Source organism: Aythya marila (genome assembly GCF_965140915.1).
Source record: "Aythya marila genome assembly, chromosome: 3".
In the NCBI taxonomy this organism is placed as follows: domain Eukaryota; kingdom Metazoa; phylum Chordata; class Aves; order Anseriformes; family Anatidae; genus Aythya; species Aythya marila.
Window position 1 is genome coordinate 16,355,468 of NC_139044.1, and position 13,870 is coordinate 16,369,337.

At 43.9% G+C, this 13,870-nt stretch overlaps 1 protein-coding gene across 2 annotated transcripts in view; it reads left to right on the forward strand.

The window, feature by feature from the left end:
- Positions 1 to 3,390: 3,390 nt before the first annotated feature.
- Positions 3,391 to 13,870, forward strand: part of FBXO11 (F-box protein 11) — a 72,789-nt gene continuing 62,309 nt past the window's right edge. The window contains exon 1 of one of the 2 annotated variants that reach the window (XM_082757472.1): positions 3,391 to 3,919. In XM_082757472.1, the coding sequence (XP_082613598.1) occupies positions 3,793 to 3,919 (127 nt within the window). In that variant the 5' untranslated portion in view covers positions 3,391 to 3,792. The remainder of the gene's footprint in view (positions 3,920 to 13,870) is intronic. The other variant, XM_082757471.1, reaches the window with a different exon arrangement.

The window sequence follows — 13,870 nt, forward strand, 5'->3', positions numbered from 1 at the left end:
ATCCTCAGTCTCTGAAGCAAGGCCTTTCATGATGCTTTTGAATGGGCACATTAAGGGGAATGAAATAGCAGGGATTCCAGCAGATCACCCTGGCCTGAATCATCCTGATCGAACAGTTTACACTGGCCCACATCCATTTGTAAACCCAGATTATTCTCTGACCCCACCATCTTGTTTCTTCTTCATTCTGAGATTTTGGAAAGGAAATGCTTAGCTGTACTGTCCCTTTACTTGAACAGATCTTCAAGTTGTTCATAACAATCTTCACTTCAGAAGTCATCTGAACCAGAGTTGCTCATCTGTCTCTGCAGGTTACCCTCGCAAATAAATAGGAAACTCATTATCAGTATTTCCTTCAGTACTACTGCCTGCACTACTTCTCTCTATGAAGTAGCCTCATTAGCTAAGCAGTTCTAACTACTCAATGTTAACACATAATTAACATGTTACTGTCATCACTAAGCACTCCATGGCATCCCTTTCTGCATTCAGAAAGGAAGTTGATTTCTTCAAAGCAGCAGCCAACCCTTTATGTACATACAGAGAACTAAGTATCTTTAATGCTTCAATACATCTACATTTGAAATGAACTGGCACACAACAGCTCTGCCCAAACTGCTTATGCTGAAAGTGGCCCAAGTAAACTCTTTACCAGGTCTTGTGCCTTGCTGTTCACAGGTCACCAAAAGGTGGTTGGTGGCAAAGAACCCGTCTGACAAGCTTTTTTTTTTTTTTGCATAATTATCTATAATATAAATCACATTATGGTTTAGTTCCACGTTCTGTTCGCTCTCTTTCCAATTTAAATAAAGAAAAGCTACGTTGACAAAGGCAACATTAACTTGCCACTATGAATTGCACCCACATTCAGAAAAGCTTTTATTAGCATATCATACAGGATGGCTTAAATCATCTCCACAGTAGTCAGTACAACGCAGCCTTAATATTAGTTTGGACTGCATCACAGAAGGGTTTCTCCTCTCAGACACTACATGGCAGTAACAAATGGTTGGGATGACTATGTATAAGAATTTAAGGACTTACAAAAATGAAATTAGGATAATCAACTCCCAGCCATCACAGACAGAATAGTTTTGTTATGAGGAAAAAAGAGGAATACTAGTAAAAACTGAAGACTTTTCAGGCTTTCTAATGTGTAGCCATGAGCACTAGATTAGTGCAGCTATTTTGATACTCCATGCCTTGTAAGCCAAATGAAAGCGCCCACAATATCACTTTTTGCAACAGTGATTTATTTAATAGCTTTACACAGGTTGTCTTACTCAGCATATGAGGTTATTACCACATCAACTCAGAACATTTTTCAAACTTTTGCGTAGCTTTCTAGAGATTGCCCTCAATCCCTCTTGGCTAAATCACTAAGAATACATATTGGAGCTGCTTACATGTAGTCACAGTATTTCTCTCCATTTACAGTATATTTTGCTAGATTCCCACCATTACATCTTTAACACAGATTACCACATTAGACAATTACAAGAAGTGTTTTTATGCCAAGAAATCATTGGGTTTCAAAGTAGTTCAAGTCAAGATTTGAAGTGACGTAAGTCAAAAGTCCGCTCTGGTTCAAGGTTTCAAAGTTTTATTCTAATATCAGAATGTTAGATTATTTTATGCTTTAGGTAAGAGCTAGTTCAAGGGTCAAGATGGATGATGAGCATGTTTTCAAAAATTTGGACAGGGTACTAGAAAATCAGGTTATACTATATTGCACAACTGCAGGTAAGTTGGAGTCACTAAGGATTCATTTGGTGGATCTTGGTGAAGACAACACAACCAGAAAACTTTAACAGAAATACAAGTAAACTTCTGTATTTGCGTAGTTACTCATTTTTTATATATGCTACTAAATATAGTTTGCATAGTTCATTAATAGGCTATATAAGACTATAGGTTTTCAAGTGATATGAAATCCCTTAACTGTGTACTATAAAATAGGCGGTTTGTTACTATGGATCACCCTTTCTGCTTGAAAATTAAAGCAGTTTTACACTGCTGTTACCTGAAAATGTATTTTACATGTACATTCTAATGGAAGCTTATATACTAGCCTGGTAATTATGACAGAAACTGCCCCCAAGTAGAGTGACAACTGATCTCTTTTCCTGTGAAGTTCTCTTCACAAGTGCTTACCTTTATTATTTCCCCTCCCTTTAAGGGACAGTAGTAAGAATTACTTTTTTGATGCATGGAAAATAATTCTTCAGTTTCTTCCACCATTCTTCAGGGCAACAAAATAATAAGTCAAAGAAGTCCTTAACAGTTACGACAAGATTTCTTCATTTTTATTTGTATTTACACATATACATATATACACACAGAGGCTTGGTTTCTGACCTGGTATGAACTTAAAAGCAAGGTTTCACTGTTTTTTACCTGAAAGCATAAACATTTTAAGATTATTTTTTTTTTTTAAACAGAGCATTCACTTCTTTAGGTTCCATTACATCTTCACGTCTGCTTCGAACAACCTTCTGCCTAATGTGCTTTTAATTACAACCCTTTGTTTACATTTCATGCCATGATAACACACCAGGTCCTGATTCCGCAGAGGCTTCCAGGCGCTTGGATTAAGCGGGACCATGCACAGACCAACCTTTGCATGGCTAGAAGCAGATTACACAGAGAAGATCCAGATTCTTACCGCTTGGATTTTGCCATTGGATTAGGTGAAGCCTGAAAAGTAAAAAACATAGGTTAACTTTACTTACTTTTTTACAGATTTCAGGTCACCAGGTGGGCACTAACATAATAAAGGAGAAGCCTCGCACAACGTCATCCCCAAATAAACACATTATTACGTTAGGAAGAGCGTTCACACAGAGAAATACGCCCATCCCCGAACGAAAGAGTTGCTGACAGCCCCTCAGGAAGCCAGCAGCCACCCTCCCACCCTGCCCGGCGCCCACACCCAGCAGCAGCAGGTTACCAAGGCGCAGCGCACACACACAACAAGGCACTCCGGGCGGCGGCCCTTTGCCCGCCTCCTTCCCCTTTTACACACGGCTGAGGGCCCCCAGAGCTCTCCGAGCGCCCTCCTCCAGCGGGAGGCTCGCAGTGAGGCGGCCCCGTTCCCGTCAGCATGGCGCTGCGGGCGCAGGCCCCGTCCCTCCCGGTGCCCGCCATGGCGGCCCACGCAGCGCCGCGCAGCCTCGCCTCAGCGCACCCCCCCCTTCCCCTCCCGCCGCCCTTATATCGGGCTCCGCCACCCCACCCCGCGCCGCGCCGCTCGCCCGCCCCTCCCTGCCCCGCGCCCGATAGAAGCGGCGCGCCCATTGGCCGCCCCGCCGCCGGCCGGCTGTGTGGGAGGCGGCGATTGGCGGAGCGCGGCCGCCAGCGGCTGCCTCCCCGCGAGTGTGTGTCTCCGGCAGTGTCAATGGCTCCTCCTGCCACGGAGCAGCGACGGGCTTGAGCCGGGCCGGGCCGGGGGCTCCTTTAAGAGAGCGCTGCTCGGGGGGGGCCGCCGAGGGGGGCGCCGAGACATCGTCCCCCGCAGCTCAGCGCTCGGGAGACCTCCGCGGCTCCTCCGCCTCTCGAGCACAGCCGGGAAGGAGGAGGAGAAGGAGGAGAAGGAGGCGAGGAGGCGGCGGCAGCGGGACCCGCACCCGGAGCCCCCTCCTTCCTGCGCCCGCTGCGGCGAGGCGGCCGCCCCGGGGCTCCCTCCTTCCCCCGCGAGCAGGCGCCGGTTGCCGGAGGACCCCCCCCCCCTTTCCTTCCTTCCTCCTCCTCCTCCTCCTCCCTGCCCTGCCGCCACCCACACGAAGCCGGCAAATGAACTCGGTCCGAGCCGCCAACAGGAGACCCAGGCGAGTGTCCAGGCCGCGCCCGGTGCAGCAGCAGCAGCAGCAGCAGCAGCAGGAGAGGAACAACGCCGCCGCCGCCGCCGCCGGGGATCGGGGTAAGGCGGGCAGCGCCGAGCCCAGCGGGGAGGTGGTGGTGGTGGTAGGGGGGGGGGGGCGCCGGGCCCGGCCGGGCAGCGGCAGGAAAAGCCCAGGCGGCGGCAGCGGGGGCTCCCGCTCAGGCCGCGCTTTGTTTGGCTCGGGCTCTGCCCCGGCTCGGGGCTGCGGGCCCTGCCGCCGAGCGGGAGGGAGGGAGAGGAGGAAAGAGGAGGGGAGGGGAGGGCTCGGCCCCGGCCCTCAGCCCCCAGCCGCGCTCCCACGCCCGCTGGGGAGGGTGGGGGGCGACCCCCCCCTTCCCCCCGTGGCGGAACGGGGCCAAACGCGGCCCGGGGGCGGCGTCCCGGAGCCCCGCGGCCCTCCGCAGCCCGGCCTCGCCTCGCCTTGCTGCGCAGTTGGGCGCCCGGGCTTCGGTTACGGGGAGGGTGAAGGGGGGGGGGGGGCCGGGCGGCCATTTGGTGACCTCCCTCCGCCGCGCCGCCCCCCGGCCGCGGGCCCTGGCGCCTCGAGCCCTGAGGGCCGTGAGGGAGGGGGCCGGGGCCGGGGCCGGGGCTCGGCCTGGGCGCTGTTGACAATCGGAGCGCAGGCAGGGAAGCGGCACCATTGTCTGAGGGGCCGGCGGGGCTGAGCGGAGCGGGGCTGAGCTGAGCCGAGGGATAACGCCGAGGGGGGAGCCCGGCCCTTAATGGAGGCCGGAGCCCGATCGCTGGGCGCTGCTGAGGGGGGCGGCGACGACGACGAGGAGCCGAAAGAGGGGGGGGGGGGGGGGGCGTCCCTGAGGCCCGGGGCTGCCACCACCGCTGGAGCGGGTCCTGTCCTCGGGGGGTGCCAGCAGCGTGCTCCCTGCATTCGCGGATTTTTTTTTTTTTTTTTTAATATTTTTATTCCCGTTTATTTATTTATTTATTTAATTATTTATTTCCTAAAGGCGAGATGGGGGTGGGATTGGAGGAGACATTTTGCATGTCTTATCTGGTGGATGGGGGGGAATTTTTTAATTTTTCCTGCGCTGGCTGTCACAACTCTCGCAGGATGAAGGCGAGGCTGAGCCCGCGGTGCAGTTTTAGGCGTACGAATGTCTTCTTAAAATCCCCCCCCCCGTTCCCCCCCCAAAAAAAGAAAAAAAAAAAAAAAAAGCCCTCATTGTCAGCTGAATGTCTTTTGTTTGAGTATCCAGGATATCGCATCGAGAGCGAGGTATTTTAGCTGTGGAGATGCGTCACCGTAAATATCCCGGCGTGTTTGTGGCAATCAAAGGGTTTTAATCGAACGAAGTAAATAAAATTCAAGCCGAGGAAGTATTTTTAATTCTCCATTCCTCCCCTCTCCCCTCCCTCCCCTTCCTTCCCCCGCCCCCCCTCGCACACATTGGTCAGAGCAAAGAATGTTCCCCGGACCAGCTCGCTGTGTCTATACCAGAGGATGTGATGTCTTATGCCCAATTATGGGGCTTGTGTAAATCTTCCCAAATCTTCGGCAATTATATAATTAAAATGACTTCACTGGTAAACTGACATTACAAAAAAAAAAAAAAAAAAAAAAAGCACTTCCTTCTCTCAATGATACGCACTGAGGATTTTCATCGCTGACGTTCTGTACGCACAACACAGAATTTTTTCCAGCCCCTGAGTTTTCTTCGTATTTTAAACAGATGAAAATACAGCCTCTAAGAGGCACCCGGAAAGGCGTGCTTATAAATTACACGCTGTGATTGTTCAGTTTTACGTTAGACTGCCTGTCTCAAACCATTCACATGTTACTAATTTGCTAAAGATCCAGGCAGAAACTTTTCCTGTTAAAATATGAGACTGCAGTTTATTTGCATTACTCTGATATTTTGTGGAACTCTGGGTTTACCTTTTTATTTTATTTTATATATATATATTTTTTCTTACATTGTTACTGCTGTTTACCACTCAGTGGTGGTAACTGCTGAAATTAATGCTCCATATGGGTCACTGCTAGCTTTTTCCTTCCATTTTTGAAGGTCAGTTGCGCTAAGGTCTGGCTTGCTGAAAAATGCATTATTAGCATTAAGGGCTTTTGTGTTAATTTCATATTTACATTTAGGGTATCTCTAGCACATTTCCTATTCCCATCTCAGAACTTGTATGGTCAGATTCAGTATCTCTGGAAGCGAATGCCACTTTTACCTGTGACTTTGATGGCTTTGTACAGGGCTGTTACTGGAGAGGATAAGGAAGAATGCTACCAAATGAGGAGTCAGTATAAAAGGGTTAAACTATACCACACAAGTCAGCACTGACTTTTTTCACCTTTATTCCCAAGCAATGTAGGTCGTCTTAAAAAAAGTCTGTATAAAAGAAGCAGTGTAAGTTATTAGCCGAGGGTTTCTATTAAAATCAGATTTAAATTTGTTTTAAAATTATTATTAGATAATGTGAGTGTGCCTGTGATTAAATTAAAATTATTTTTTTGTTAAAATTGATTCTGCTCGTCCTTCACATCACAGTAAGGAGGATCTTACAAATACTGTAGAACAGAGTATATAGTGCAGCATGTAGTTAATCTTTGGAACTTCTTGTTGTTTCGTATCATTAAGGTGGATTGCTTAGTAAAATGAGTGCTAGATCCTGAACTTTATTTATTATTTAATGCTGCATAAGTACACTGTGTTTGCATCTGTGCAACAGCTGTTAAAATTTCATTATTGTGTAAAAATCTAGTTATGACTCCTTTTATTAATACATTGCTAGGAAAAAAAAAGGTAAAGAAATTCCCTGTCAAAGGTTCCTTGTAAAGGTTTAAAAATCAAATAAAGCTGTGTTGTATAATGTGAGATTATTCTTAATTTAATATATTTTATACATGTAGTATGAATAGATCTAATGAACGTATAATGGTGCTATCTATATTATAGATTGGTAAATAATGATTGTGTACCTTTATTCTGATTACTTTGGGGAAAGGAGATCATAAAAATCCCCCCCCCCAACTTACTGTGTTGTACAGCCAAGATAAGATGTCATCAGAATATAGTTCCCAAGATGTTTTGCCTTATGTTCTGCTGTTCACACCTCCCTCCATCTAAATTAGCCACTCTGGCTATACTATGCTACTTCTGTTTTACCTTCTCCCTCCTGATCTTTCCACAGTCACCAGTGGCGTTGCCAGTGGTTTCTTCTGTGGTTTTGGAATTCTGCATGAAGGATACAGAATGGATGGGTCCTTTCATTTTATTTAGGACAATGGTCTGTCCAGAAGGAAATTGAGACTGGCTGACGTCTGTGTTTAAAATATTCCTATGTTTGCTTATAGTGCTTTTTATTTATTTATCTATTTTCTGTTTGGCTACAGTTTTAGGAAGAAAACAAGGTTAGATGCTTTAAAAAAAAAAGTCAGAATGCAGCTAAACTTAACCTCAAAGCTATCATGTATGATATTTGTTTTTTTCTTGTTTTTACTCCTCTCAAAATTATAACTGCATTAGTGCACATGTGCTTCTTCATGATGTCAGCACATTACTGTCTATGGTATTAATGAGGTTCTGAGCGTTATGTCCAGTATTAAGTGTTTTCAGGATTGGACCTTGCATGTTGTTAAGCACCACATGTGTAGCACCATCACAGCTGGTGGGGTTGCCGTGATCCTGCTTGCCTCTTTTATATGGTTTTGGTATTCACGTGACAAGGCAGTGAGCTGGCTGTGCCAAAAACTAACTGCTTTTTTTTTTTTTTTTTTTTTTTTTTTTCTTTCCCAGGTGTAGTGCCAGTACAAGGGAAGGGATAACACTGAATGCCTGTGGGTGTGGTGGGACGGTGGCAGCTCCAATTTAGATTGGGCTAAGTTGGGTCAATACTTACGCAGTTGGGGCATATGGAATACAGCTCGTATACCTACCTGGCAAGCTCGCTCATTTTTTTCCTCCCTGTTCTGTTTTCCAAACAAAACAAGACTTTCATACCCGTACATTCTGTCTGTCTGTCACTCTGCAACTTCTGAATTTGTTAGCTCATTCCAGCCAGATTTGACAAAGGGGTGTGAAGTTCTTAAGTTTTGTGGAAATAGTTGAATGGGCAGAGAAAGAAGACAATGAGGGAAAGACAGTTGTAACTTATCCTCCCTACCCATGCCAAGAAGCAACAGCCAGCTGGCCTGTCAGCACACAAGGTAATTGAATTAGTCACTTGTCTGTATAGGGGACACGAGTGCTTGAAGTACTGAGGGGAAGAGTAGGTTAGGCTGTGCAAGACACAAACATGTAGAAACTAAGCTCCAGTAGATCTCTTGCTCACACAGCTTGAATTTTGTAATGTTAAGATAAATATCTTGGGAAAGTTAAGGAGTCTTGATTTGGCCCTGTTTCAAGTGCATGTGTGTAAGCGTGTGCGAGATTATTTTTTATTTTTTAATATATGCACCAAAAGGGCTACGTTGGTGTGTGCTGGCCTGTAGCAGTGACTGAATTAAATGACTCTTATTCTGAAGCAGATGCCCAGACTTGCATCAAAATAGCTAAATTGGTTTCAGTTTTTGTAGGATCATCCCTTATGGCAAGAAGTCAAGAAGTCGGGCATCAGTTGCTCCAGGTGGAAAGAAATCTAATACAGGTTTTTCCATATTCCTTAAAATAGAGTTCTAGGCTGTGAAAAAATATGTTTACATACAGATGCGTAATCATTGTTTCTGCAGCAAAAAGTTTCTAAAGTCTGCCTTGCAGTTAAAAAATTAGGTTTTATGAACTTGGTACTGCAAGCCCTACTTTTCCTTCTCAAATCCTGATTTTTCATCATGAGTACAAAAGAGGCGTAGTTGTTTACTTGTCCTATATGAAGGACAATAGTACAAGTGCATAAATTTATGCTAAAGATTATGTATCTCTTTTGCAAAGATCAAAGCTGAGTATATTTGTTTTTGCTAATAATGCTAATTGCCCATAGTTTTGGTGTATTTTTCATAATTCATCAGAATATTAACATATGTTAGTTTCTGAGAACCAGCAAGTCTTTTCAGATTTTGTTTCTGTGTTCCAAAACCCTTGAGCTGAATAGTTGAGGTTAGGTAAATGAAGTCTCCTCCACTGGTTTATTTACCACCTTCCTGCTGTGTGGGAGCGTTACGCTCTGTCCCCTTCCTGCTCCAGCGCTACCTGGGAGCAGCGCAGTTATGGAGTGGACCAAAGCTGTCCAGCACGTGTCAGGCTTATTGCAGGTGTGCAGGGCATTACACATAATAGACATTATGGGCACTGAATATGAAGAATTTAATGTATATGCATAGAATCAGAGTACCGTGAATGTTTTGTCAGCCCGGCAGCTGCCTGGGAACGTCAGACTTGCTGCTTACTTTACATAGCTGCTTCCTCACCAGCACTGTAAATCTGGTGTGCCCGGCGAGTGCTTCAGTTTGCAGTGTACATACAAAGTGACTGCGGTGTGTGGAGGTCTGTTCGGCGCAGTAAGTGTACTTATTTTGCATATGCACACTGCTATCAGTGAGGAGGCCAAGGGCAGCCACTGCAGTGAATACAACCCCTTTGGTCACCATCTGCTCTGGGTTGCTTCTACAGAGGAAGTTGTCTTGGGAGTATGCTCCAGGTGTATTGTAATGTGGGTCACCTGTGGCAGAGCTCAAACTTCCTTTTACAGCTTGTGGCTGGGAACTGTTTGATCTGCCATAAAGAGGGGGTAGTGTATTCCTCTAAGATTTCTAAATCATGCTGTTTGTAACGCGCAATGGTAAACACACTTAACGTCAAGTAAGTAAAGTAAATCAGAACTGTGTAGTATGTGGTTAATAAAAACAAAGGAAAGAAGATGTAACTGAACTAATAGGAATTTATAAAATGAAAGGTTTGTTTGCAGTTGATTTTTGTCATTACTTAATCCTCTTCTGTTTTCAGACCATTAAGTACTAATGCTGATTTTTTATTATGTGGTGCTTTTCTTTTTAGCACTTGAAAAGGAGGGGAAATATACTTAGTATTTTTTATTATTGTTGTAAACTTCAGTATGTGAACATATCCCTAGAATTTTAGTTTGAGTCCTTTGTATACAGTGAAATTATAAAACGCCTGTTAAAATTTTACTTTTAGGAAGCATTTTGAATTGCTGTAAAAGAGGAAGGCGAGGTCTAGATATAAATCCTGAAGTAGAGAAGGCACTGCATGGGTATCTTTAATTTTACTTCCTACTGGAAAGTTTAACAAACTCTTTTGAGGCGGTTAAAATCTCTGCCTTTGGAATGCTTCTAAGAAGGTAACTAACTGTTGCATAGCAATCCTTGTGGCTCTTCTCAGTACATAAGGTTTGCTTGTTGTGCTGCTGCCTGTTCTTAAAATGTTATTGTTCATAGAAGCTGCTAGGATGCAGGCAAGCAACAAATGACCACTTGTAAACCATTTAGTCCTTTCAGCAGGCTTTTAAGGACTGCTCCTTATGCAGTCCTCTGAGGTATTTCCTTGAGCTGCATTTTGACAAGATAACTAAGTTATTTTAGAGCTTCTTCACTAGAGGAAGGGGTTGTCTCGCTATTCCTGCTTCTAAGCATGTTTTTATACCTGGCCTTGTGTTGTCACTCCTCTGGTTTAGGCCAACCCTGAACCAGAATGCCATGGAAGCTAAGATTCAAGAAAAAACAAACAAAACCACCACCACCTGAATAGTTTGTTGCTGGTTAAGCACTTGGAACCGGCCAACTGCAGAGTTCAGTGTGTATGAGATGTGGTCCTCAGGTACGCACCTGGGAATGGGGGGAAAGGAAGCGGGACTGCCCCTTGTTGTCATGGCTAATATCTGTTCAAGCAGTTGTCAAGTGCTAAAAAGAATGGTATTTATCTTCCAGTGCAAGTGATTCTGTGTTCCAAAACTGATTAAATTTTATAGCTCTGTCAGGTCAGCATCAGCCTAGTGTTGATTAAGTACATAGTTTTTCCCCTTTTTTGTTTTTCCTGACTTAATCAAACCTCATAGGTATAAGGATTAGTGCTGTTACTTAATGATTGTTTTTGCAATTGTTAGTGAAAACTGATTTGGAAAATGATCTAAACCTCTTAGCAGACAGTGCTCTTGGGCTGGGAGATGGGGAATGGCTGGAAAATATTGGGAGTGGAAGGAAGGAATACACATTCATTACTCTGGCTGTAGGCTGCTAGAAGGGTAGTCTCCCTCTGGTTCCTGAACACTGCGTAGGGAAACAAGCATTCCTGGGAACGAGGTTGGGAAGCAAAAGGTCTTTTATTTTTGTCCTACTGTGAATTGCCATTACAGGGCAAAATTAAAAACTGCACTTGGAGATATTGCACTTGTTTTGAATAACCACTGTCCAGATCAACAGAAGAGCTGAACTTGCAGTCTCATGATCATCATGCTGTGTGCATGCTTTTATACCAAGGGGCTGGTTAGCATGAATAGGTCATGTTACAGTAACTATTTCCTTTTGGTAATCCTGGTTTGTAGTGTTTGGAAACAGCCTGCTTGCCTTAAGGGCTCTGACTTGTGGGTTTTCTTTTGTTGTGTGCATTTAGAGGCAGAAGTTTGTGAGTTTAGTCTCTGCTTTCTGAACAGGGGTGAGCTCTAACTCTACAGATTGTCTAAATTTGGAGCTATCTTTGTATTTGGACAGGCTATTGCAGGATGACAGGTTACCAGATGTCAGCTGATCTGTGATATCTGATGCACCATAATTGTTCATGTGTATGCTCTTAGCCTGTGGCAAGTGGAAGGTAATTTGAGTTAGCTTGACCCTCTTTCATTACCTTCTTTCAAGGCACTCCCTTGTCCACGTGGATTGTTAGACCTGCTGGAGTGCCTGGCTAAAACAATAATCCAGTTTCTGTCTCCAAGCTAGTTTGAGCGTATCTGTACAACAGTAAGATGAGGGCTTCGCCAGAGTTTGCTTTATCGTTGCTGTTTTGAGACTACACCTTTCTGAAGGAATGATTACTACAAAGATGCTACCCTGAGAATCAGTCAGATGTTATAATTACCAGGTGTGTTTTTCTCTCGGCAAAACTTATGAAAGCTTCATTAGCACATCATAAAATACTACAGTAGGTTGGTTATTTCACAGTATCTCGGTGTACTTCTTTCTCGTGTTTAAAGAAGTAGGTTTTACTTTGCAATTACCAAAGCATCATCTTAAAGAAGTCAGTTGTTCTAATGCCGCAGTAGTGCTTTTTGGGTGTTCTGGTTCAAAGCTCACTGAAATCCTGCCTAGCTAAAAGATTCCCATTGACCACAAAATGGCACCTGAGTTTCATCTGAATTGACACGAAAGGTAAAACAGTCAACTTTGTTCGTAGTGCTTAGTTATATGAAATTTGAGTTTGTGACAGTGAATATGTAGCTATCAAATCTGCCTCATCAATAATTATTAAGCATATAAAATACTACTTAAATGCACATGGGACAAGAAATGTCTCAGTAGTCAGGTATTGCCATTCTGTCTTGCTCCCTGACTAAATTTCCAGGGCTCCCAAAAAAGAACATAGAAGTGCTTCTTGAACCTACATCAGTTCCCACTCTTTCCCAAGACAAATCTGGTTAGTTAATTACTGCATTACTGATCCTACATCTGTATGACAAATAGTGTCCTTCCCATTTTTCCTTATTTAGCAGATAAGAATTTCTAAGCGAAAACTACATAAAACGTACAGCTCCTAAGTTTGTTGTACTTGGGGAAAAATGGACGGAGAAGTGTAACTCTTGGTATTCGGCCTTCTGGAGACACAGGCCTTGGTGCTGAATTAATGTAGTTCTCTGAGAAATAAACAGTTTTGAAGGTGGTCTATCAACATAGCTTTAGAGTAGGCTGCAATTGATTTAAAAATAAATAAATAAAAACAAAACAAAACATTTCATGCTGCAGAAACACAGCAAAACTTCTAATTTTAATCATTTTTCTGTGATCTGAGGACAAAACAGATGCTTTTTGGCTCAGTAACTCTTCCCCAATTATCATGAAAGCAAGAGTCAAAAAGGTGTTCCAACAGCTGATGTATCTGCACTTCAAACTAGATGTAATAACCATCCAGATGAACATATCTGCTGTTTCCTTGAGTTGTTGCTATCTTGGAGGTGGATGGACAACAGCTTTAAATGGCTGTTACATTAAAGACTTTGGCAAGGTGTGACGTTTCATCTTGTTCTGAAGGTGATAAGACCTGTTGTTCAAAACAACGAGAGCTTACTCTAGAATTTCACTTGCTCAGTTACTTGACCTGCATTGACTGCAGCGTCAGTGTTGATCACCGATAGTGACAGAAGATCTGAGCTCCATCCTTTCTCACCTGGAAGGTTGCAAGACTGAAGGTCTTTAAGGTGGCTGTTGTATGTGAAAAGGAGTAGCAAGTGTTCCATCACCAAACAACCATCTTGTTCTGATCCCTTTGGTTCCTCTCTTTGTCCATTTTTAACTCTGCAAAGGTATATGGTAACGGAGCCTCTAAGGCATATGCTTCAGGTCGCTGCTGAGAGAACCTCCTTCAATGCAAGTTTTGAAGCCGTTTGGCTAGCTAAACATCGGTGAGAAGGCAGGAGATGAATGTTTTTGGCTACTCTTGTAGTCTGGATGGCTAGAGGAGTTGGTATGGTTGTGATAATGGTTAATATCTGAGTGACTTCAGGTGACCTTCAAGAGTAAGTTTAGACCCTTTCATATCTTGCCAAATTTCTCAGTCACGGCAGCTCGTGATCAATAATATGTTGATATACTTGATGGCGTATCCACTACCAGTGTGGATATTTGCCATGGTCAAACTTTTCAATTATTTAAATCTTTTAATTTAAAGTAAAGGGAATACCTGACTAGGTTCACTGGGTATCTAATGAAGTCCTGTTTGAAGAGAAAGTTGTCATGGTGCATGTCAGTATGATCCTGCCTCTCCCATTTTGCCTAAGTGACTTTTCAACAACTGAGTTTGAAGGAAACTCATTTTTAATGTTAGCAGGAAATGAAGTTTTTTTGACAGCTCTCTCATCTAAACTTTTTTT